This window comes from Augochlora pura, chromosome 9 (assembly GCF_028453695.1).
Source record: "Augochlora pura isolate Apur16 chromosome 9, APUR_v2.2.1, whole genome shotgun sequence".
Classification (NCBI taxonomy): domain Eukaryota; kingdom Metazoa; phylum Arthropoda; class Insecta; order Hymenoptera; family Halictidae; genus Augochlora; species Augochlora pura.
This window is the reverse complement of record NC_135780.1, coordinates 12,671,087-12,692,488: the sequence shown is the minus strand read 5'-3', so window position 1 is coordinate 12,692,488 and position 21,402 is coordinate 12,671,087. Positions and strand designations below refer to the sequence as shown.

The 21,402-nt window shown below is 36.8% G+C and overlaps 4 protein-coding genes across 14 annotated transcripts in view; 2 read left to right on the top strand and 2 right to left on the bottom strand.

The window, feature by feature from the left end:
* The first annotated feature begins 102 nt into the window (after positions 1 to 102).
* Anchor (integral membrane protein GPR155 homolog anchor) lies at positions 103 to 5,605 on the top strand. Of its 4 annotated transcripts, none has more exons than XM_078191227.1 (11): positions 103 to 184; positions 2,103 to 2,396; positions 2,469 to 2,758; positions 2,829 to 3,640; positions 3,718 to 3,785; positions 3,855 to 4,001; positions 4,077 to 4,216; positions 4,285 to 4,447; positions 4,531 to 4,699; positions 4,801 to 4,987; positions 5,195 to 5,605. In XM_078191227.1, the coding sequence occupies exons 2-11, from the start codon at positions 2,296 to 2,298 to the stop codon at positions 5,506 to 5,508; spliced, it is 2,391 nt and encodes a 796-aa protein (XP_078047353.1). In that variant the 5' UTR covers positions 103 to 184; positions 2,103 to 2,295; the 3' UTR covers positions 5,509 to 5,605. The 4 variants fall into 4 exon arrangements, with proteins under 4 accessions (XP_078047353.1, XP_078047350.1, XP_078047352.1 ...); XM_078191224.1 differs by lacking the exon at positions 103 to 184 and adding an exon at positions 1,421 to 1,693; XM_078191226.1 differs by lacking the exon at positions 103 to 184 and adding an exon at positions 1,421 to 1,944.
* Positions 5,606 to 6,260: 655 nt separating this feature from the next.
* Positions 6,261 to 8,144, bottom strand: Elp5 (Elongator complex protein 5). 5 transcript variants are annotated; one of them, XM_078191239.1, is made up of 4 exons: positions 7,912 to 8,144; positions 7,512 to 7,803; positions 7,219 to 7,386; positions 6,261 to 7,150 (listed from the first exon to the last, which is right to left on the bottom strand). In XM_078191239.1, exons 3-4 carry the CDS (start codon positions 7,280 to 7,282, stop codon positions 6,342 to 6,344), a joined length of 873 nt encoding a protein of 290 aa, XP_078047365.1. In that variant the 5' UTR covers positions 7,283 to 7,386; positions 7,512 to 7,803; positions 7,912 to 8,144; the 3' UTR covers positions 6,261 to 6,341. The 5 variants fall into 5 exon arrangements, with proteins under 5 accessions (XP_078047365.1, XP_078047363.1, XP_078047367.1 ...); XM_078191237.1 differs by having other exon boundaries at positions 7,579 to 7,803; XM_078191241.1 differs by having other exon boundaries at positions 7,717 to 7,803.
* A 15-nt stretch (positions 8,145 to 8,159) lies between these two features.
* Positions 8,160 to 16,603, top strand: Madm (MLF1-adaptor molecule). Of its 2 annotated transcripts, XM_078191229.1 has the most exons (11): positions 8,161 to 8,768; positions 9,639 to 9,725; positions 10,243 to 10,467; positions 10,559 to 10,689; positions 10,758 to 10,852; positions 12,873 to 12,956; positions 13,025 to 13,312; positions 13,539 to 13,698; positions 13,799 to 13,985; positions 14,076 to 14,195; positions 14,517 to 16,587. In XM_078191229.1, exons 1-11 carry the CDS (start codon positions 8,640 to 8,642, stop codon positions 14,817 to 14,819), a joined length of 1,809 nt encoding a protein of 602 aa, XP_078047355.1. In that variant the 5' UTR covers positions 8,161 to 8,639; the 3' UTR covers positions 14,820 to 16,587. The 2 variants fall into 2 exon arrangements, with proteins under 2 accessions (XP_078047356.1, XP_078047355.1); XM_078191230.1 differs by lacking the exon at positions 9,639 to 9,725 and having other exon boundaries at positions 8,160 to 8,768; positions 14,517 to 16,603.
* Positions 15,361 to 21,402, bottom strand: part of LOC144475377 (uncharacterized) — a 21,329-nt gene continuing 15,287 nt past the window's right edge. Inside the window, exons 11-21 of one of the 3 annotated variants that reach the window (XM_078191218.1) lie at positions 21,229 to 21,390; positions 20,883 to 21,164; positions 20,560 to 20,808; positions 20,326 to 20,501; positions 20,118 to 20,267; positions 19,553 to 20,045; positions 19,034 to 19,485; positions 18,834 to 18,963; positions 18,648 to 18,768; positions 17,647 to 18,294; positions 15,361 to 16,417 (exon numbers count right to left, since the gene is read on the bottom strand). In XM_078191218.1, the coding sequence (XP_078047344.1) occupies positions 16,395 to 16,417; positions 17,647 to 18,294; positions 18,648 to 18,768; positions 18,834 to 18,963; positions 19,034 to 19,485; positions 19,553 to 20,045; positions 20,118 to 20,267; positions 20,326 to 20,501; positions 20,560 to 20,808; positions 20,883 to 21,164; positions 21,229 to 21,390 (2,886 nt within the window). In that variant the 3' untranslated portion in view covers positions 15,361 to 16,394. Of the gene's footprint in view, positions 18,295 to 18,647; positions 18,769 to 18,833; positions 18,964 to 19,033; positions 19,486 to 19,552; positions 20,046 to 20,117; positions 20,268 to 20,325; positions 20,502 to 20,559; positions 20,809 to 20,882; positions 21,165 to 21,228; positions 21,391 to 21,402 lie in introns of all 3 variants that reach the window. The other 2 variants (XM_078191219.1, XM_078191217.1) reach the window with 2 other exon arrangements.

Below are 21,402 nucleotides of genomic sequence, written 5' to 3'. Positions count from 1 at the left end.
ATTGTATGCGAGCAGTTTTGTGTTACGGATGAATCATACGTTCTGTGAACGAATCCGTGAACAGGGAAACGTATAACAGGGGCTTCCTATATGTAGATACTTTGTTCTCAGGATGTGTTTATGAGTTTCTGCTAACCTCTCGATCGATAGATTAAGCGCGAATCGTTTCGAAAGAATTCACTGGGTACGTTTCCCTCTCTTTCTCTTTCTTGCTCTCTAGATTGCAATTGTTGTGCAAGGTGCAAGAATTTATAATTCACGGAGGTCAGTGACGTAAATTTACATTCTACCTGTCACTTCTCTAGTACGTGAATGGCACGCAGCAACTATACGCGTGTGCGTGTCGATGTAGCGTAGATCTAACTGAATGGATTACGTTTTCCAGAAAATTGTTTAAATTGAAATAAAATTTAATATTTTTTCAAATAGTACAAATACAAAATATTTAGAATGTCTGATATCGATTCAGCGATGAAAAAGACTCGTTTTAGCGTTGCGTCCAAGTACAAAATCTGTCGCAACGTAGTTTTACAATAAGTTTCAACATTGACGCGAATATTCTGGCTTATCAGCGCGGACAGTTAAGCAAATTTTCCTTCGACAAACGATAACGAATATTTTTTGTTCTCCTACGTAGCGACGCAGTTTTCCCACTATTTACGCGTTAAACGCGTTGCTTATACAATCTATACGAGCTATTTCAATATGTCCAATCAAGATATTGCTACTTACTACTTACTTATCAACTTTTAATTGGAACGTGACAGGCGCGGGCTCGCGTATCTATTCGCACGCGTTGAACAATATTTATTGAAAATTTAATCGTTTCCGAAATAGAAATTTTCTTCGCTATTTTATTTTACCTATTATTTTCACGTTCCATTTACACAGCAACTTTCGAATTTTACATATGTTCGGGATTTATGCTAATCAAATTTTAGATAAATAAATTCTTCTGTTTTATGCTTCATGTAATTCATCCGTCAGCGAAAATAATGAACATCAGTTTAATGTTTAGCCTCCCAAAGTGATTTATTAGCATATAAATTCTCACAAACATGTCAAGTTGATAATGGACAGTTGCTCGATCATGTTAATAGCATTTACGTTTATCGAAGTGTCTGGCTTTTAAAACCGTATCAATCGAATACATTTTTTACTATATATTTCAGTATTGGGCAATACTTAATGTAATTAAAATAAAGGTTTTGATATCCGTAAGAACTGATGATTAAATTTTTAATATTTTATCTTATCAAAGTACATAATCTCAAGATAAGTTACTATGAATTATGTCGAAGATAACTTGTCGATTTACGAAGGAAAATGCTATTGCTGTGAAATAATTTATTAAGAAGCTTTCGATTGTTAACCTTCGATTTTTTACAGACATTTTTGTTAAGTAACTGAAGAGATATCAAGCCCGTTGCGAACATAAAGTTCAAATATTGTTCTCTGACAAGTTTGTCGAGAGCACGTGATAGAAGGTGACCAATCGGATGAATCAACGGAGAATTATCGATGTCGCGTGCGCCTCGATAAGATTGAATATTATCCGTATGCAGAACGTGTACAGTATACACATTTTGAATATTTTGTGAACACGGTGTTGTACATATAAGTAATTTTTATCACGCTTGAATACCGTTGATAATTGCCACGATCATTTTGGCAAGTTTACAAGCAGTCTCTTGTGCGTACTTATTTAATTTCTTATCGTGCATAATCAACACACTCGACATGCCCACAGTGATTCACGATAATTGAAGTTCTCGCATAAGTCGCACAATAAATACTGTCATCTTTCAATTCATTTACTTTATACCCTCTAATGGTTGATAATAAGAACTGTAGCATCGTATATTTTGTTTTCTGATATTAGACTGTCTTTAACGCGAACATATGTCAACTGTCACATCAAACGATTCAATGTTATAATGCATTGTAATGAATAATAGTACTGACTTGTTGATCATGTGAGAATTTAATTCATTCATCTAGTAATGCATCCGCTATATTAACTTTGTGAATGAATTGAACTTTCATATGATCATTAACCTTAACAAGGACATTGTTGATTGTATATTTTTTTTATTTTTCAGGTCGTATTTGTAAAAGCAGTATTAGCAGAAGTAAGAATGAAGTTGACATGAAGTTCATATTTCGTAATGCTACTTCTTGTAACTTTCCATTATGGTACAGCTGTACAGTCATATCAGTGAGATGACAATTGTATGTAATTAAATTATACAAAGAAGAGTGATCATTGAATGTTAAATTGCGAGTTTATTAATCATGTCGACCATGGAAGGAATGCAACTTTCCCAAATGGGAAATGAACCTATGGATAACTTGTATCTTGCGTTGATACAATGTTTTGCTATCATATTATGCGGGTAAATTTTCTATACATCAATTTGTAAGTCTAATTTTATTATCACGACCATCATACTGTTTTATTTCTATAGATACATTGCTGGGAGATTCGGTATCATCACAAAAATAGAAGCAAACGGCTTGAACACCTTTGTAGGAACATTTGCCCTACCATCCTTAATTTTCACATCATTAGCAAAACTTGACTTCTCTTTAGTAAATTGGAAATTCTTACTTGCCGTTTTGTTAGCAAAGAGTTGCATATTTGTTGTTGTTCTTGCTGTATCTCTAGCTATTAGAAGAGCTTCCAATCCAGGCTGTGCTGCACTGTTTGCGATATTTACCACCCAGAGTAATGACTTTGCTATAGGATATCCTATGAGTAAGTAAACCGGGACATAATGCATATACGCTCTTGATGATATTATATTACTAATAATGTGATCTTCTAGTTGCTGCATTATATGGAAAAGTACACCCTGAATATGCTGCATACCTTTATTTAATGGCACCGATATCATTAGCTATTTTAAATCCAATCGGTTTTGTGTTGCTGGAAATTGGCAAGCGCCAGAATGAAGAGCATAGAAACTACAAAAATATGATTTACTCTATAATGAAGGGGATTGCACTAAATCCAATACTTCTAATGACTGTACTTGGGATAGTGGGAAATCTTATCTTTAATCATTTAATACCTTGCGCACTTGCCAGTATTCTAGATGTGTTTGGTAATGCATTCTCTGCCAGTGCACTTTTCCTGCTCGGTTTAATGATGGTTGGGAAAGTGCACACTTTGAAGGGCACTGCTTTGGTTATACCAGGCATATTGATATGCGTGAAATTGTTGGTGCTTCCATTGGTTATAAGAGAATCTATTATCTTATTGGATGCTGGAGAAAATGCTACAGACACCCAAGACCTGAGTACATACGGGTTTTTGTATGGAACTATACCAACAGCTCCAGCTCTATTCATTTTCACTCTTCGATACAATGTTGAAACTGACTTGATAGCATCAGCAATGGTTGCTTGTACATTTATTTCTGCACCACTTATGTTTGTGTCGGCGAAATTAATTGATGCAGTTTCTGCTGGAGTCACACCAGTAAATTATGTACATCAACTAAACGTATTTTCCTTTGATGTGAGCATTGCCTCGATAATAGTTTGCATATGGTTGATAATTTGTTTTGTAGCATTGAAAAGAAAGAAGTATAAATGTGTTACTCATCGCTGTACATTGTGCATTGTAGTTGCACAGGTGTGTACCAATGCATTTCATTTTAAAATACACGCAATATACATTAAACATATTTATGTAGATGTTTACGTTTTTAGCTAGCCACAGCTATAGGCGTAATTATATGGACCAAACTTGATGAGCATAGCAATGGTTCACTTTTATGGTAACCTAATCCCTACTCTTCATTCTACTAATTTGAATAGTGCATATTATATGTTACATATTATTGCAGGTACATCCAATTCATTTTAATAACCACCGGTGTTTATGCGTGTCGCATCTGGACAATGGCCATAGCAGCAACATTATTATATCTAAGTTCTCGTTCTTTGAACTTTGTCAAAAAGATGCAGAAATGGTTTTTTCCTGTTGCATGGGGGTACGCTGAGAATCAATAATTTTTATCTATGATAAATAATTTAGCAACGTAGTTGTGAGTTATATGTGCTTGCAGGATTCCGCTTTTAATAGCAATTACATTGTGTAGTACATTAAGTCCGAAGCAAATAGTAGTTGACTTCAGGAATCCTAACTTTCAACTCGGCAGAACTCAAGCCGCTACGTCTACCCTCGTGTTGATATTTTGTTTTATAGGTATGTTGACACTGGATTAAAAGATAAATAAGGTCAGAAACCTCCTGTCAACTTTATCTTTCTTGCAGTGACCTTGGGATGTCTGGTTCTACAACAAAGATATCAGCGTCAACACGTCTCGGCATCTTACAGAAATTTAACAGGCAATATAGAAAATTCCGTAGACGACAGTGGCGAAAGGCGTGTAGTAGATGTAGAGGATCTAGTTTCGCCTACTTCCAGCACACCGATGTAAGTAAAGTTTGTATAAGTAAATTGTTACTTATACTGGAAAATGTGCGTTGTTACCTCATAGATTTGCTAAATGATTTCAGTATTGGCTGTGAATATTCGGAAAGTTGTCCGAATGGAGTGTGCAGAGGTAACAATAACGAAATCGACGATTGCGATCTGTTTCTGCAGAGCGAACGCGACGCAGCAGACGATCCGCAAATACTTCGACATTTAGTATTTCTCATTTTGCTTCTATGCTCTATGTTCATTGTAAGTAAACAGCAGAATTTTCCATTGGCAATATGCGCAATTGTCACCCGCATGTTATCGCGTAGCTGCAATGTAATCAATATTACACAACTCTGCGACAGGGCTTATCCATATCGATTGGTACACTAATTATGGAACAATTGACCGGAGTTTACGCGGAACTGACATTCTTGGACGTTGCTTTGAACTTTGGCCAATCTTTAATCGCATTTGCTATCTTCGGCTTGGACCCTGGCCTAGGGAAACTGGGCTGCTGGTTCAGAAAATTTTGCCGAGAATGGCGCGCCGGTGGGATCATTACTCTTTCTATTCATTCTACTTAAGATATCAGACGTTAATGATGTCGAAGTATCCAGTTTGTTTTCTTTAACTATCATAGATGTATATACCCTACATGATCAAGTTTAATGTTACTATCTAAGATACAGAATCATATATTCAGGTTTCTGTTATGTCTAAGGTATGCTATTATTAAGGTATATTAAATGTTTTTAGGGAAAGAGTTGCAGTTACCACACGAAGATGAGCTAAGCGCAGAGGTAAAGATGATCCGGGAACAATTCAACCGATGCCACTTAGCCGAATGTCGTGCTCGCATTGCCTTCTGTCGCAGACGCATGTTAAAGATGTACAAAGGTGTTTTCACCGGAACTGATTTAGTTAATTGGCTACTCGAAGCTGGCATTGCACAAGATAGAAATGAAGCAGTTCGATATGGTCGCAGTTTGTTAGATAGCAGAGTAGTACAACATATTGATGGTACTTCTCACTTCAACGATGAGAATACTCTTTACATTTTTAATGCCTAAAACCGAACAAGTTCCATGAATTTTAAATTCATTTTTGTAGTTCCATTTTAAATCAATTAATTTATTTTTTAGGGTATTACGATGTGAAATATTTTTTTAATATTTATTTTTGTTTTTTAGATGTAGATTCTATGTAATTCATTGCGAATATGTATATGTGAGATTATTTATTTCCCTCTGTTATTGAACAAATTAATTTACTGTAACAATTTTTACATATCCGTGAATGAATTTCTATATTGTATGTTGTGTATATATACATATTTATATATACGTTTGTTGAAAAACGTGTTGTATGGAATGAACTTATTCGAGGCTGTATTTTGATCTCGTGTAACAATTATATCTATCACATATATTTTATGATAAAATCAGATCTTGCAGATGAAAGTGATATATCTATATTACAACAGATGCCAAAGATGAATATTAATATATAACATTCTATTTTTAAATGTTAAGAATTTACACGATATCGAGCCTCCTTTTTGGGACAAAGTCATTGAAGCACTTATATTTTTTTACAAAACTGTTTTAGATGAATCAATGAACTACCGACGAAGATAATTTCTAACTAATATATTTTAAAAAACAATGCATTAATAAGGCTTGTACTTTTCCAGTATTCTTTTAAGTGAATTTTTCATTGGGAGGCTGTTGTTACAGTAATAAAATATTATACATCTATGTGGCTTTGAACAAAATTGTATAAAATGCAAAACAAGTATAAAATAAATAACTGCTTAAGCTATCAATGGCATAAATATGAATACATCGAATTTGTGTATATTAATATCCCATGATGAGTTATCAATGCATTTCGTGTACAAAAATTAAATACACAAATCATCATCTGGATCTTCTTCATCAATGTCATCAATGTCCTCTGGTTGATAATGAATTTTTGATGTGTTGGTTGGATTCGAATTGATCATATATGGTAACACCGTTTCTTCTCTCTGTTTCATTTCATGTTCGCTTATTTCTATCCTAAATGAAGATTCAACTTTCTGTTTCTCATTTTTATATATTGCATCTAATCTTTTGTTTGTTTCAATTCTTTCTGATTGAATATCATAAGTAGTGCTATCTTGAGTTACTAATTTCTGTTGCCTTAAAATCTTACCACCTGGCTTACGGTGTGTAATCTCCACCATATAGTTAATACTATCATTCGTATGTATACCATGAAACCTTTCTATTCTCATGTATTTGTTACCTAATGCCTCGATGCAAGGAATCTGACACTGCATGAAATCTCGTCTATAGATGCAAATCAATTTGCGATCTACTTCCTTATTTAATTTCTCTAAGAACCACAATGCTTTGGGCAACCCAACAAACAATATCAAAGATGTCAGGCAATCTATGATCACGCTGGATTTTGTCTCCATAGCTTTTAATATATGTTCAAGAGTATCAACGTTCTTATCATTAAAGGTACTGGCATCAAGTTGATTCACATCGACTGTGTAATAATCGTGAATATTTACATTGCTTGACCTAAAAGGCTCTGGTTCATGCCTATACGCAGACTTTGGATCAGAGAACAACAATAAATCAAACGTCTTACTAGGATCTAGATCTTTCCACATCTGTATCCATCCTGCGATTAACTTTCTAGCATACATTGCATCTACCCCTAAAATATGTACAAATTAATAAACATGTTATTCTATGCTGTCTTCAAACTGACACACGTTTTCTCACCTTCGTCAAGAATTGTTAATTTCGCGCCTTCTAACAGAGCCAGCTTGTTGATGGTCGCCATCATAATAAATTGCAAATTCGTTACAAAGTAAACTCAACAATAACCACGCGATTGTTGAAAGTTACGAAATTACGAATGGTTGACGATCGCTATAAATTGTAGCGCATCTGAAAATTTCAATCAGAGTTTTAAAAAGACAAACTTAATTAATTTGTTCTGCGATACAATATATTCAATTTTTAATTACTCGAATAAATTCATCTCGTGGCACAAATCTAGTACGGTGCATCACCTGATTTCAAATCAGTGATTTGTAAGTGACTTCTTACACTGATCGGCTACAGTGCTTCTCAACTTACGTTTAATAATTGCGACAACAGTCTCGGCGAGATTGTACCGTGTTTGGGACTAAGTTATTAAATGTCCGTCGAGATATATGTATATATATTGCTTAATGATACGCGCTAGAAAAATATCCATTGATGATTTCTGCTTACTCCATTCTTTCCGTAGCGCCGTACAATTTTGACATATACATCATGTCACCAGGGAGGGCAGAAGAAGGTAGACCATTATTATTCAACCTACGTAAAAGTTTTTAATAAATATGTATTATTTTTTTATTTATATGATACATAGTAACTTCGGTTTACTAGATTTTAAAAAATTCTGTGTTATCAACATTTGCTTACCGTACCGAACGAACGCGTTGAATCGTAACAGAAAGGTTGAGTTGAGAAACACTGTGATCGATCACGAACTACGTTGCGCTATGGTTGTCGCACGCAACGCCGAAAGTGTTGCGTGATTGGTGCTGCAGAACACGGGCTTTTACGATCTTGTGAACGTGGTTGTCATTGCAGTCACCAGATAGCGGTTGGATCGACTCGAAAAGGGGTGCGGTGCACGGTGATCGCCATACTGGGCGAACGTGACCGAAGACAGAGCGAAAATGAATACCAGAGTGTATGTCACATCGAACCTATTTCGCTCATAGCAGAGGTTTTTATTTTGACAGTGTGATCAGCGAGCGGCTCGCGCGATGTCCGGTACACCGGCCAAGCCCTGAGGGAGTCCAAAAACTGTGGATTCGTGCGCGTGACCGCGTAAGATCAGAAATATCGCAGCTCGGGTTTCCTGCGACTCGGGTTGTCGCTGCATGTGTCACTGTGAGTGCTGCTGCTACTGATACTGCTACTGCTGCTGCTGCTGCTGCTACTGGTGCCAGATCATACGCTCCAGACTTGACGTTCGCTGCTGGCTCCTCGTTCCACGTTCACGTGTCTACCCGCGTGTGTATTACTCGGCGGCGGTGCATAAATGCAACATTGAGGAGCAACTCCGTCGGATAATAGCCACCGATGAGTTTGGCCGTGTTGTGCTCTGTTCGGTGCTGCTCCTTCAATTAATCGCGTGTGTGATGCCCGGGAGTCGCTCCAGCACGGACCCAGAGCACAAGTCACCGCGGGAAAGTGGTGAAGATTCCGAGGATGAGAGTGAAATCCTGGAGGAGAGCCCCTGCGGGCGGTGGCTCAAACGCCGGGAAGAGGTACACAATTCTTCTTCTCCATCTCTCATATGTTACTTTTCATCACCATGTAATTCATCGATATGTCTATCCGTATCACATGTTTGTCCATTCGTACATGGATACGGGCTCATCACGGTTTGTACAGCTCCTAACACATTGGAAGTGTATGTTCTCTGTATGTATCGTAACCACTGTCACGGAGTTTGTATGGAACAGCTGGGAATAACTGTTCTCTGCCAGAAACCTCTTTCTCGTGAATCATATAGATTCAATCGCTGCCACGAGACCGATATGACTTTCATAGTAAGAAGTATAAACAATGTTCAAGATCGGTACACACTTGCGAACATGGGTGGAATTCTTGTGATTATCTTGAAAGATTACGTTTCTTTAAGTATTTAAGAAACGACAAGAAAGTTGGAACATTTTAATGTATATACAAAGATGTATTTAAACTGTAATTGTTATAGATATTTTTTCCATATCGTTTTTGTAAGTATGAAATATCTTCCATCGAGCAGTATCTACAGATCGATCTCCAACAACTTCTTGGCACTAAGCTTTTACCAATGGCAATCACTTTCATATTTCATCCCAAAAATAAATTGGCATAGTTGGTCTATATTTACATTAACACAGGACTGTTTTGTTCTAACACGTTTCTCTTTGTTATTTCTTGCAGCTTTAGCGAACATAAAATTGTTGTAAAGAGAATTTAAGTTTGATTTATAATGCTTAAGGTATTTCTTTTTTTTTTTTTTGTACATTAAACATCCGTTTATTTCAGTGTAATACCAATAATGTTTGTTTTGGTTGTAAAATAGTACTAAACAAAAGTAAAAGATATGTTTGTCTATTTGTTGTACAATAACTATTATTTTATGTTAGGTATACGTAGGTTCCAAGTCCACGTTAGCCGAAGGCTCTACCTTTGGAGCAGCCAGAGGCAGTGAAAACGAAGTCACTGAAATGGAGGTATGTCTATTTAAACGAAAATAGGCTATCTCTTCTGTTTTGTATGCATTCCAGTCTATGTTCTGTAATGCTCGAAGAACTATTATTCAATTTAGGCAGGAACACTATATTTATTGCTTTAGTCTAGTATAATGAGAATACCTACAATGACAATCCCTTCTCCGAGCGAGCAGCCTCCCCCTCCTTAAATTCCTTGGAAGGTCACATTAATGTAATGGCAAATAGGCATGATATTGTTTGAATTGTGCTTTGAGTAACTTGAATATGAATGATTGCAGTAATATATTTTGTTACTCCATATATAGATCCTTACACTGTATTAATAGCCTGGTTTTGTAAATAAATTGATGTATATATTACACTTGTAAACTATAGCTATAAATAAAACTAACTTTTTGCGTTTTATGCTGTTGATTTGCATCGTGCAAACAACATATTTAGTGTGTTGAAAGTGTGTGTGTATATGTGCTCGCATGCATAGAATAATGTATACTCATGAATATTGTTTATTACTCAGGTGGAGCAACGTGATGTACCAGGAATCGACTGTGCCTATTTGGCAATGGACACGGAGGAAGGTGTTGAGGTTGTTTGGAATGAGGTGCAATTTTCTGAGAGGAAAAACTTCAAAGCACAAGAAGAAAAAATACAACTTGTATTTGAGAATCTGACACAATTAGAACACCCAAATATTGTTAAATTTCATAGGTATTGGACAGATACTCACAATGATAAGCCTCGGGTGAGTGGTCAAACATAAGCCTATTTATTTGCTTTTGAAATTCTTAATATTGCTTATACCTTTATCATATTTCTTTTTTATTGTTTAACAGGTTATATTTATAACTGAGTATATGTCCTCTGGGTCATTAAAACAGTTCCTAAAACGAACGAAACGTAATGTAAAAAAATTACCCCTGCAAGCATGGAAACGTTGGTGTACCCAAATATTATCTGCACTGAGGTAAATTGTTTCTTTATATCGATTATAAATATATCTTATGTATGTTAATTCAGTTAAAATTGTTGCAGTTATTTACATTCCTGTTCACCTCCGATTATTCACGGAAATCTCACATGTGACACTATATTTATTCAACATAATGGACTTGTAAAAATTGGCTCGGGTAAGTACTTTCGTGGCAAAATGTAAAAATGTTTTCATTTTGAGAAAGCTATTATATATGTATATATATATATACATATATATATATCTTCTTGGAAGTACAGAGTGTTGAATATATATATATATATATTGTACTTTATGTAATGAAACACTCTGCTAACAAGTATGAATACATAGTTGCTCATAGGTATTGAAGAGAGCACTTATCCTAAAATGAAATAATTTAGTGTACACTGGAATAGGAGTTTGCAAGGAGCTTCCCTTTTTTTTATTCACAGGACAATGAGAGGCTAATAGTTTTGTTTCTCATAATTTTCACGGAAGAAAATAATGCAAAAAAAAAAATATTTCACAGTATAGGATTGTTAACAACCAATCGGTGAAGTTAAAAGTAACAACTGTAAACCTAACTGGTATTTATTTTGTTCTTACATGGGGTACATGCAAAGTACGTATATTGCTATTACTGTGATTGTCTCGTACGATAAGCCAATCGACAGTAATAAATATAAATTTTTCTACAATTATCGAATCAATCTCTGCCTGACAGATAATGTAATCGAACTAAACTGATGTATGAACAATACTTTGATACAAATCCTAAAAAGATCATATAAATGTGTGGAAGAGAGAGCGTGATTCATTTCTGTCGTTCAAAGAAAGTCTCGTTTGGCGCTATAATGTAATCTTTCTCGAGCGAGATAATGTTAATTGATTCTTGTAACGAGATCAATGATGTGGGGCAAAGGATTACTATTTCTACGGATATCCCCGATAACTCTACTGGAAACTTCAATGTGACTTTAGCACTCCATTTTAATATTGAGTCAATCACTTTAGATACCATTTCTTACAATCACTGTAACTGTGTTTTACTGTAATCGTTCTACATACATATACATACATGCATACATAGAAGTTTTTTTGTTGTACATGTCCATTAGTAACGTCAATCTGTTAGAAAGATTGTGTATAAACTGCTTTTACATATTAGGAGTAACTTGAGTCCTCATTTTTAATTGTAGCAGATAGGCTAATCTAGATAATGAAACAAAAACACAGCAAAGATCTTTGAAGAGAGAGGAAGTACAATCGTACTTTCGCCCATCCGGAGGAATAGATCGAGCGACAGCGACCTTCCTCGATTGGTGTAAATTCTGAAAAAGATGGTGAATTTGATGGAAATACATTTGGCAGATAATCAACGACTATTGCCAGCTAAGTAATTTAGGCGTACAGAGGTAAACATTCTCATTTATGTATATATATTATATACATCTTAATTACTGGTAGACTGGTTATATGTTCCTACAAAATATTAATATTTATTTAGTTTAATACCGTTAGTGCCATTACATTGCACTATTCATCCCTCGGGTCGATGAATTATCATCTACGATAAGGCTAGACCGTTTTCTGTACCTTGGTCCTCCTGAAACCATTCAGCGCACGCATCTCTATTGTATTCTAATATTTTTTTTGTCCCCTTGATCACCAATAAAACGAGATCCTTGAATTCCGTTCCCGTTGCTAAAAGTTTCATCGCTACTCGATGAAAGTGTCTCTTCAGAGTGCTAGTATAATCGAGTATATATATATGTATATGTTTTAATTTACATTTGCTGCATAATAAAATTTTGTATACTGCATTATATATCTTGCCGGTATTCAAGAGACACTTTCGTGACATATAAATGTGTCCAAAAAATATTAACTGTATGAGGGCTCAAGTTACTCTTAGGATAAACTTTCAGTTACAACACAATTTTTCTAGCGGTTTATTAATTTACTTGTTATGGCAGAGGTGGCGGGCAATTCCGACAAAAGACCGTGTTTAAAACTTTTTTTCTTATATTTTTGTACTCAGGATATCTCTCACAGAATTCCTGCTGCCTCGTACAAACGATTTTCTAACACGTTGCTTGTCAAGATCTATCATACAAATATATATCACTTTCGTGTGTGCACAGCGGAATACACAGCGTCAGAGACTGATATCGCTTTTCTTTTTCTAATTACAGTGGCTCCGGATGCGATCCACCATCACGTGAAAACTTGTAGAGCAAACATGAAGAACATGCATTTTGTAGCGCCGGAATATGGAAGTAAGGGATTCATTAGAATGTCAAGGTTTAAAATGGATTGTCCATTAAAACTATTTGTATTTTTACAGATTCTGTAACACCTGCCATTGATATTTATTCATTTGGTATGTGCGCCCTGGAAATGGCTGCGTTAGAAATCCAAGGGAATGGTGATAGCGGAACAATTGTAACAGAGGAGAACGTTAAAAAGACGATAGAGTCTTTAGACGATGTCCAACAGAAAGATTTCATTCGGAAGTGTCTTCAAGTAGATCCGCTTAGTAGACCAAGTGCCAGGGAACTTCTTTTTCATCCTGTCTTGTTCGAAGTACATTCGTTGAAATTACTCGCGGCCCATGCTCTGGTTAATTCAGCTAGTAAGTTTCTGCCAAACCCATTTTAATGACAGAAAAAACAAAAATGTACAATTAACTAAATGTATTCTCCTCGGGTAATATTTCTGCCTACGTTATCTTCTATCACTTTACGACAGTAGATGCACTAATTATAACATAGCAATTGTTTAAGTAACGCTAGATGATAAGTCGGTTCTAATGATGTAACATTAAGGAGGAAACTGATAAAACCTCGTCGCTGTTTCAGCCAACATTTCAGAAACTATAACCGACGAGGTATTGCAAAGGCTATACGGACCGGACACGGTGGTAGCCGAAATCAGATACCAAGGTCGTCCACCTCAGCAGATTCGGTTAAGTGATATCCCTGTTACAGAAAAATTAGAGAAGTTTGTCGAGGATGTAAAGTGAGTATAACCTGACGATGGTAGACGGTTATCGCAGGGGTGAGTTTTCGACAACTGACATTGATATATTAACGATACCAATGATTGTTTCTGCCGACAGATATGGAATATACCCGTTGACAGCATTTATGGCGAAACTACCACCACCAGTTCGGCCTAGGGCGATATCGCCCGAGGTGACCGAATCGGTGAAATCGGTTACACCCGAACCAGTGGACGTGGAGTCTCGAAGAGTAGTTAATATGATGTGTAACGTTAAGCCTAGAGAAGAGAGTTGTGAATTACTTGTGAGTGACCAAGTGAAATGTTACTACTGTAAGAATCCATCGTTGACAAATCGTTTCCTGTACTTGACGCTTGGTATATATATTTTATAGATGACAATATTGTTACGAATGGACGACAAAATGAATAGGCAATTAACGTGTCCTGTGAGCCAAGTAGATACGTCGCTGCTTCTTGCGCAGGAACTTGTACATTTTGGGTTCATTAACGAGGTAATTATTATAGCCCCCTTGAGCAATGTTATTGCTATGACGCGGAAGCAAGATGTTAGGCGTCTCATCATTGTGGATACGTATTCTTATTTCTTAGCAACTCCTGGTTGATGTTCAACAGGTACGAAACAAGGTCGCACGCTAAAACGATATAATTTATTTTATCTATGACAGAAGAGTGTTACAATTCTTTAGTTTGCTGTAAAATGTTTTTTTAAAGCTAGGGACAGTATGAGACGCCTAAATTTCTGCTCCCCAGACATAGAAAATAATGCTTTCATACGAGCAACGTTTTAAAGGGAGTACGATGATTTTTTATAGAACGATCGTGATAAGATAGCGAATTTAATCGAAGAGGCATTAAGGAGTTGCTTTAACAAGCAAATGATGACACCAGGAATGGTATCATTAACTAATCTTCCCACCCAAACTACTTTACTGCTGCCTGGTCCAGAATTTCCATGCTTGCAACACTTTGATAACTCGATGTATAATGCGACAACATCCAATAGTGATAGTGTAACTAACCCGCTGCCAAAAACCTCAGGTCTCCCCGTGTCGAGTAACACGAGCAAAAGTCACGACGAAGCTGAACCACCGACGAATACTGAGAGCGGTAGTTAACCATCCAGGATATCTGGTAACTCAGTTCACTGTGCCACTTTGCACGCTCTATGTATAGACTGGCTATGTATTTTTATATTTAAGTAAACAGGAGGAAAGAATGGAATTAAAAACGATTAAAAGAAACAACAAAAAAAGGAAAAAAAGAATAAAAAGAAAAGGTGCCGTGGCTAAACCACTAGGCTCGACGCGCAGTATAATCTAGTATTGATTTTTGTTGGGTACGCGAGAGATTTTCTTCACAAAGTTATTCCATGTTGAATTCTTTTCATTTATCGGATCATCAACTGTTTTTTCGTTTTTTTTTATAAGCTATAAAATAATTTTAGGAAGTGAGATTATAAATAAAAAAAGAAGGAGAAAATAAAATAAATAAATAAAGACCGTGTACTACGATTTCAGTTGAAGAGAATGTTGAGATTACGAGTGTAACAAGTGTAAGAAACTGCGTCTAGTTATTATGAATCAGTCTATTCCTGTTTCACGTGTCTGTTGTCACCCATCATTAGGCTGATATAAAGGGCATTTTTACTAGAAAACGTTTTAATTCCTCGAGAGCTTGGGTAAATCATTTAAAGGAATAATAAATATGAAAAGAAATCGAAGGAAATTACCTTGTATTCTTAACGTGACGAAATGTATCATAGAAATTTATTTTGTATATACAATTTGACGGATTGGGAGAAGGCGAGAGGAAACGAAATAATGATTTAATTATTAGCTACGGAATTAGCTTGATCGAAAGGCAACGCGAAAAACTATGAATATTGAGGAAGACTATGAACTACGCACTTATTTTCGCTTAAATACTCAATACATGTTGTAATTCATCCCCCCACCCCCCGAATCATTCAAATTACCAAATTATATTTCCTGTTCATAATGAATGAAATAAAAGAAAGAGACCAGGTGTTGTTTCTTTTTGTTTTGTTTATTATTTCTTTTACAAAGAAAAAAAAACAATAAAAGGAGAAACAATAGTAATCAGTTGCAGCCACGGCCCTCCTATACTTCGGTATTATTGATGTGATTAAACCAAGGTTATTAAATCTCGATAAAATTAGCTGAAATCCTTGTAAATAATTTATATTTTTAAGAAAAAAAATCTGTTGACACAGAAAACTAGTCATATAGGTATATTCGAGTGCTAACAAACTAACACCGACCTTATTATGTCTTTTTGCATTTATAACACGTGCTTGGCCAAGAAAATACTGCTCCAATTTCGTACCTCGGTAAAAGAAATTTCAGTGACGCATTTCACTAAGCGAACAACTAACCATACTAGTGGTAAAGAAGAAGAAAAAAAGAACTATTACCAGCAACATAAACTTCGATCTTAAGTATGTAAGTAGACTTATCGAAACTAAATTGAATGTGTATAGCTTTATAATTCAAATTATAAAAACAAGAGAAAAAAGTACGACGACTAAATCGTGGATATTATGAGAAGGGCTGTATGATGACAGTGATAAATAAATACTATAACTCGGAATTCCACTGCCTGAAATTTGTTTTCGTTTCATTGAAACTGTCGCTCCTGTCTTCCTGATATCAGTTTCGGCTTCTGCTCTCCTATGTACTTTGTACCTGGACATCTGTGGAAACGGAAAACATGAGTCCGAAAAAATAATGTATTCTATACAAAATTTATTTATATGACCTTAATAGTGGAAGGACAAACATGAGCTGTCTTCGATGTAAAACATTTTCATGGATGGAGCACAATGAAAAAACGTCCTTAACAAAGAGTCTTCTTAGTAATTGATGTTTTTTAGAACATTTAATGAGAGAGAGAGAGAGAGAGAGATCATCGAGAGAGTGTATATGTGTTTGTAAAGAAAAAGTGAGATTGTACATCTTCCGAGTTGTTTAGCTTAACACATTGCAAGCGTAATGTAACATTCTTACAACGCTAGGTCTCTGTTACGTGATCAGACATAACGTTAAACAACATTATAAATGATGATGATAATAATAACATTTTTTAAAAAGTACTGCAGTTCTTTTATTTGTTTAGAACTTCCCTGTACGTTTCTGCCACTACACAGAAATTGGTAAAGTGATGCTTCATAAAAACGGCTAACTTGTAAAATCAATTAAAATGTGTTCGAGTATTTTACGGTGGTTATATAGATCAATGCTTCTCAATGAATAGTGTTTCTATTAGACCTACCAGACATTATAATAAATGTAGTAGGACTTAAGTTGTTCGATTTATTTTGAAAACAATTTTCGAATTTCGCGCACTCTCATGATGCGAGTAGATCCGGCCGTTTGGTGGAAGTCGGCAGGATATTTAAATACGAAGCATGGGCGCGAAATCCAAACAATCCGAGAGAAATGTGTTCTACTATATTTATAAAACGCTATCATTGAAAAACATTGAGCACGCTGCTTAAGAGGTTAGACTACTGTGATAATGCAAAAAGATTGAATCTTCTCGCTCAAATGATAATTTAAAGCTTATAAAATTAAATACAGAAAGTTGACGATGTAAATGCTCTTTGACCTGGTTCACAATCATTTTGGCATAACGTGTGCAATTGCTTTTAATTTAAACGTGTCCAAAATAAAATATAAAATTTCTTAATCAAATATCTAGCTTTCTTGTAGATTGCAATTTTGTAGACACATGAAAATCGCCTACTTTTTTCGGACGGTTACAGTAGTCTAACCCTTTAAGGGGTTAAGATTACGGAGAAATTGACCCCATTAACTAGATCGGTGAACACGATCGGTATGTCAGACGCAATTTAAGTGCCGTCTGTGGAGTTCGTGCGGTTCAATAGATAATCAAGATCATGAGAGATTCGATCTAGCATACCGCTTGATGTGGCCTCGCAATTCGTGACCACGATTTCCGGCGCTTTTTCTTCTCCATCGGGTTGCTTGCGTTCCGTCGTGTTCGCTATATCAGGAATAACATTAACATGTTCCCTAGTTTTCAGTTCGCTGGTAGGCAGTATCTCAACATCGTTTTTAACAGCCAAAGTAACATCCGGCATGCCGGTCAGACGAGACTCAACATCGGCGCTGCACAAAACTTTCGCCGAGGCTTCCGGTGCGGGATTGTGAGGTATGAAAATCTGCTGGCTCTGCGGTTCACTACGATATTTCCCATAATCCCGAAAGCTGCAGCATTCACTGTTATTGTAAGACTCACTCATGCAACGGGATGCACGTGGAGAAAATATGGCGTCGAATGCGATGGCCTCCTGGTACTTTCGCGGGCTAGTGCTGTAATTTTCTAAATTTATGTCGTCGGAATGGTCGATGTGTATCTCCGGCAAAAACCGGTTAGCGACAGGGACGGAAGGTTTCGAGTACGAGGACGACGTCTCGTTCACGAACTCGCGCATGTCTATGCTACCAGCTGCGATTCCTCGAGCTTCTATGTAGGACTCTCCTAAGCCCAAGGATGATGGAGGGGGTGCCGTGTCGTTCTCCACCTCTGCGGCGCTCTTTGAGCACACTGGCCAAAGTTTAAACAAATTTCATCTCTAATAAGATATTTAACTTGTGCAGCCTAGATTCCCAGTTGATATTCTTTGCAGTTTCTGAGTAGCAACCATATTCCTTTAGAAGAAGACTAATAGGTGTACGTGATTCTATGATTAAGGTAAGCAAGACTTCAATCTTTACATATATCTTAGAGTATGTTTCTCAAATGCTTCTATTTCAGTTGAAGGGAAAAGTAAATGTACAAACTAGAAGACTTCAATAGGAATATGACTACTACTTGGAGACATCAAACATCGACTACAGGAACCCAGTTTTAGTTCAACGTACTGTTCAACCTGTTTGTAGCTCACTTTCATGAGATACCTTTAATTGGCTCAGATGTAATCTCCTCCTCTGTGCTCTGTTTCCATGCCAGTTTCTTCAGAATCGAATCGATAATTGCCAACTCACCGCTCACAATGTAGACCATTATTATAACGAACCCCTTGAAGCACATAGATCATTTATAGCTAATAGCTGGTGCTAGAATTGTCAGCGTAAAGTTCTTACCAGAACAGAGGATAAAGACGCGAATACATAGTGGAAGATGATAGAGGTGGAGTTTATGTAGAAGATAGAGGATGCTTCTATAGAGATTACACCGCAAATGACAATGGCCGCTCGATGAAGCATTCGTAGTCTGAACAAAAAGAAGCATCTTAATTCTTATGAAATTATGAACACTTGCACAAGCGTAACTGCCGCTATACCTCGCTTCTATTGCTTCTTTCTTCATAACGTTCTCGCCAACCAGAGCATGCGCTTTATGTAAAATACCTAAATATAGTAATACAAATATTAGAAACATCACAGTGGCACAAGTAACAAATATGTTGTAAACCCCGCTGCCAAAGATCAGCCACCAGGACTCGTGTCTCCATCTCGTACTTTTGTGTGTGAGCTCGGTGGTCAGCACAGCTAAGATAGGGACACCTGTATCATACCAGATTATCATATTACAGCAAGCTCCAATCTGGAGTTTAGTTCTTATTATAACACATTTAAATCTACCAGTAATGACTGCAATAACTGTTGGCTGAAAGTGTTGACTGGGTCGAACTTGCGTCAATCCGGCATAGATAATCAACGCTTCTGATATGGGTGCAGACATGCCAACGAGAAGGAAAGCTTCTAGAGCTATCGCCACGATAGCGTATGAGCTCTGGAATTAAATGATGCGTTTGTACGAATGATATGCAGTTTCTAAGGTGTCAAGGTATCCCAAATACCTCAGGTAAATTGTTATGCACAGCATATATGAAGACAGCCATTGCTCCTACTAGAGCACTACAGCACTGAAGTTTCAAGAAATTCAACCAATCTCTATGTTTCCACCAGAAAGTGCCAAGTATTAGGGAAGACAAAAAACATTGGATCAAACAGCTGCCACATCCAAATATGACAATGAATGTAGTCTGCTCCTTCTTTGCTAATACTACTCTCACTGCACGCGCTGTTAGAAAAATCGCATAGGTCCCCGTGTTGGGACATAAACAATGAGTGGTAGCATCTCCTGGTACAGTGTTGACTATACAACTATTCAAATCCCAGCTGCCGGCGTTTTCTAAGAGACCACACGACACATTCCAGGCACTGGACTGATTCTGAATGTGTCTCATCTGTAGATCTACCCATATTTTGTTGTGTTTATCGGGACTGAAGCCTGGTACCGCAACTACGATGACTCGAGAATTGATACGGAATTCAAGATCAGTACCATCGCTATAAAAATTAAACATTTATATTAATAAAACGAAGAGTTGCTGTAGTCTTCGTGTTGCTCTATTCACTCACTCTAGTTCCTTAACGTAAGTACTTGGAAGAAACTGTGCTATATTTTTGTAGACCACCACGATTCCATTCAGACCGTTGTTTGACTTTAGGTTTCTCTGTCTCTTTTTCCATAATCTTATCGTGACTTTATCGTCATACCAACTTGGATACCTAAGAAGAGAAAGTCATATCAAGAGAAAATCTATCATCACTTGCAGGTGATAATTACATGGAATCATCTATTGGGATCTGAAGTGAATGCGTGATGCTGTCTCCATTGTGTTGCTGCAGTTCTTGAACGTCTACTGCCAAAGAAGACATAGACAGATGTTTGTAAGGTTCACTGGCTACTTTCGACCACTGTACCAAACTCCGTTGCGTCATTTGGAGAAGCAGCAGGACTTTCTAAAAATTATTAATGGATGATATGTTTTTGTCCGTCGATCTATCAGTATCACCTTACCTGTTGACTCAAGATCGAATTTTCATCATTAAGTATTCGACTAATAATTCGTATCAGAGGCTCTGTCGAAATGTGTAGGTCTAATGGGTCAAGACTGTGCTGATAACGTTCGATTTCTGCCAATATGCTCAATATACGATCTCCCTCACCAGGGTAGAGTGGCAATGCACGTGACCATAAAATTTCCCTAAAGGCTAGTATTGTCTCTGATCCTGTGGTGTTTTGATAACCCAGCGTGAGACTCTTGAACTAGATACATTGAAATAGGGATAACATAGTTACTATCAACAATGAATTAATGAAGTTAATTATAGGGCTAGTACCTTGTTATACTGTGCGGTGAACGGTTCGTACAAACAATGAGAAAAGTCTGGCGTTTGCCATTCAGGCGTTGTAGCGTCCTTCATGGAACACAGTCTGGATACTTTGTCGCCAACAAAATGTTGTGGGCACTCCAGCAGCGCTTCAGATCCAGGAGCTGTGCCGGGCCAAGTTAGGTCCTGAGATTTGCCTTTTCGACAAATCGGTATGAGTGTCCTGTTAACTATTTCGACCCTAACAGACATGGACTTATCTGCCACGTTACAGGTGTATATGGCAGATTTCTGGAAGAAGACAACAATACAGTTAAAGAAAGAAATCACATTGGATGAATGTCCACAAATGTACCTGTGCATTTGTGATTTTCAATATGCTTCCTGCAGGATGGAGATCCTCCCAAACTTCGCTGCCGAGTTCGAGCTTCAGTAATGCTTTATTTTTTGTCCAACCAAATCCTATCCCTATATTGGGCATATTAGGTGTCATGCATGTCAACTGCGTGCTACCTCCCTAAAACAATGA

Excerpts from the sequence above, each read along its gene's own strand:
- Elp5 (XM_078191239.1), bottom strand. The coding sequence starts at position 7,282 with ATGATGGCGACCATCAACAAGCTGGCTCTGTTAGAAGGCGCGAAATTA. Across the intron at positions 7,151-7,218 it reads ATTAACAATTCTTGACGAAG|GGGTAGATGCAATGTATGCT; the intron begins GTGAGAAAACGT and ends TACATATTTTAG.
- Madm (XM_078191229.1), top strand. The coding sequence starts at position 8,640 with ATGCCCGGGAGTCGCTCCAGCACGGACCCAGAGCACAAGTCACCGCGG. Across the intron at positions 8,769-9,638 it reads GGCTCAAACGCCGGGAAGAG|GTATACGTAGGTTCCAAGTC; the intron begins GTACACAATTCT and ends ATTTTATGTTAG. Across the intron at positions 12,957-13,024 it reads TGTAGCGCCGGAATATGGAA|ATTCTGTAACACCTGCCATT; the intron begins GTAAGGGATTCA and ends GTATTTTTACAG.
- Anchor (XM_078191227.1), top strand. The coding sequence starts at position 2,296 with ATGTCGACCATGGAAGGAATGCAACTTTCCCAAATGGGAAATGAACCT. Across the intron at positions 4,217-4,284 it reads GTTGATATTTTGTTTTATAG|TGACCTTGGGATGTCTGGTT; the intron begins GTATGTTGACAC and ends TCTTTCTTGCAG. Across the intron at positions 4,988-5,194 it reads TTGCCGAGAATGGCGCGCCG|GGAAAGAGTTGCAGTTACCA; the intron begins GTGGGATCATTA and ends AAATGTTTTTAG.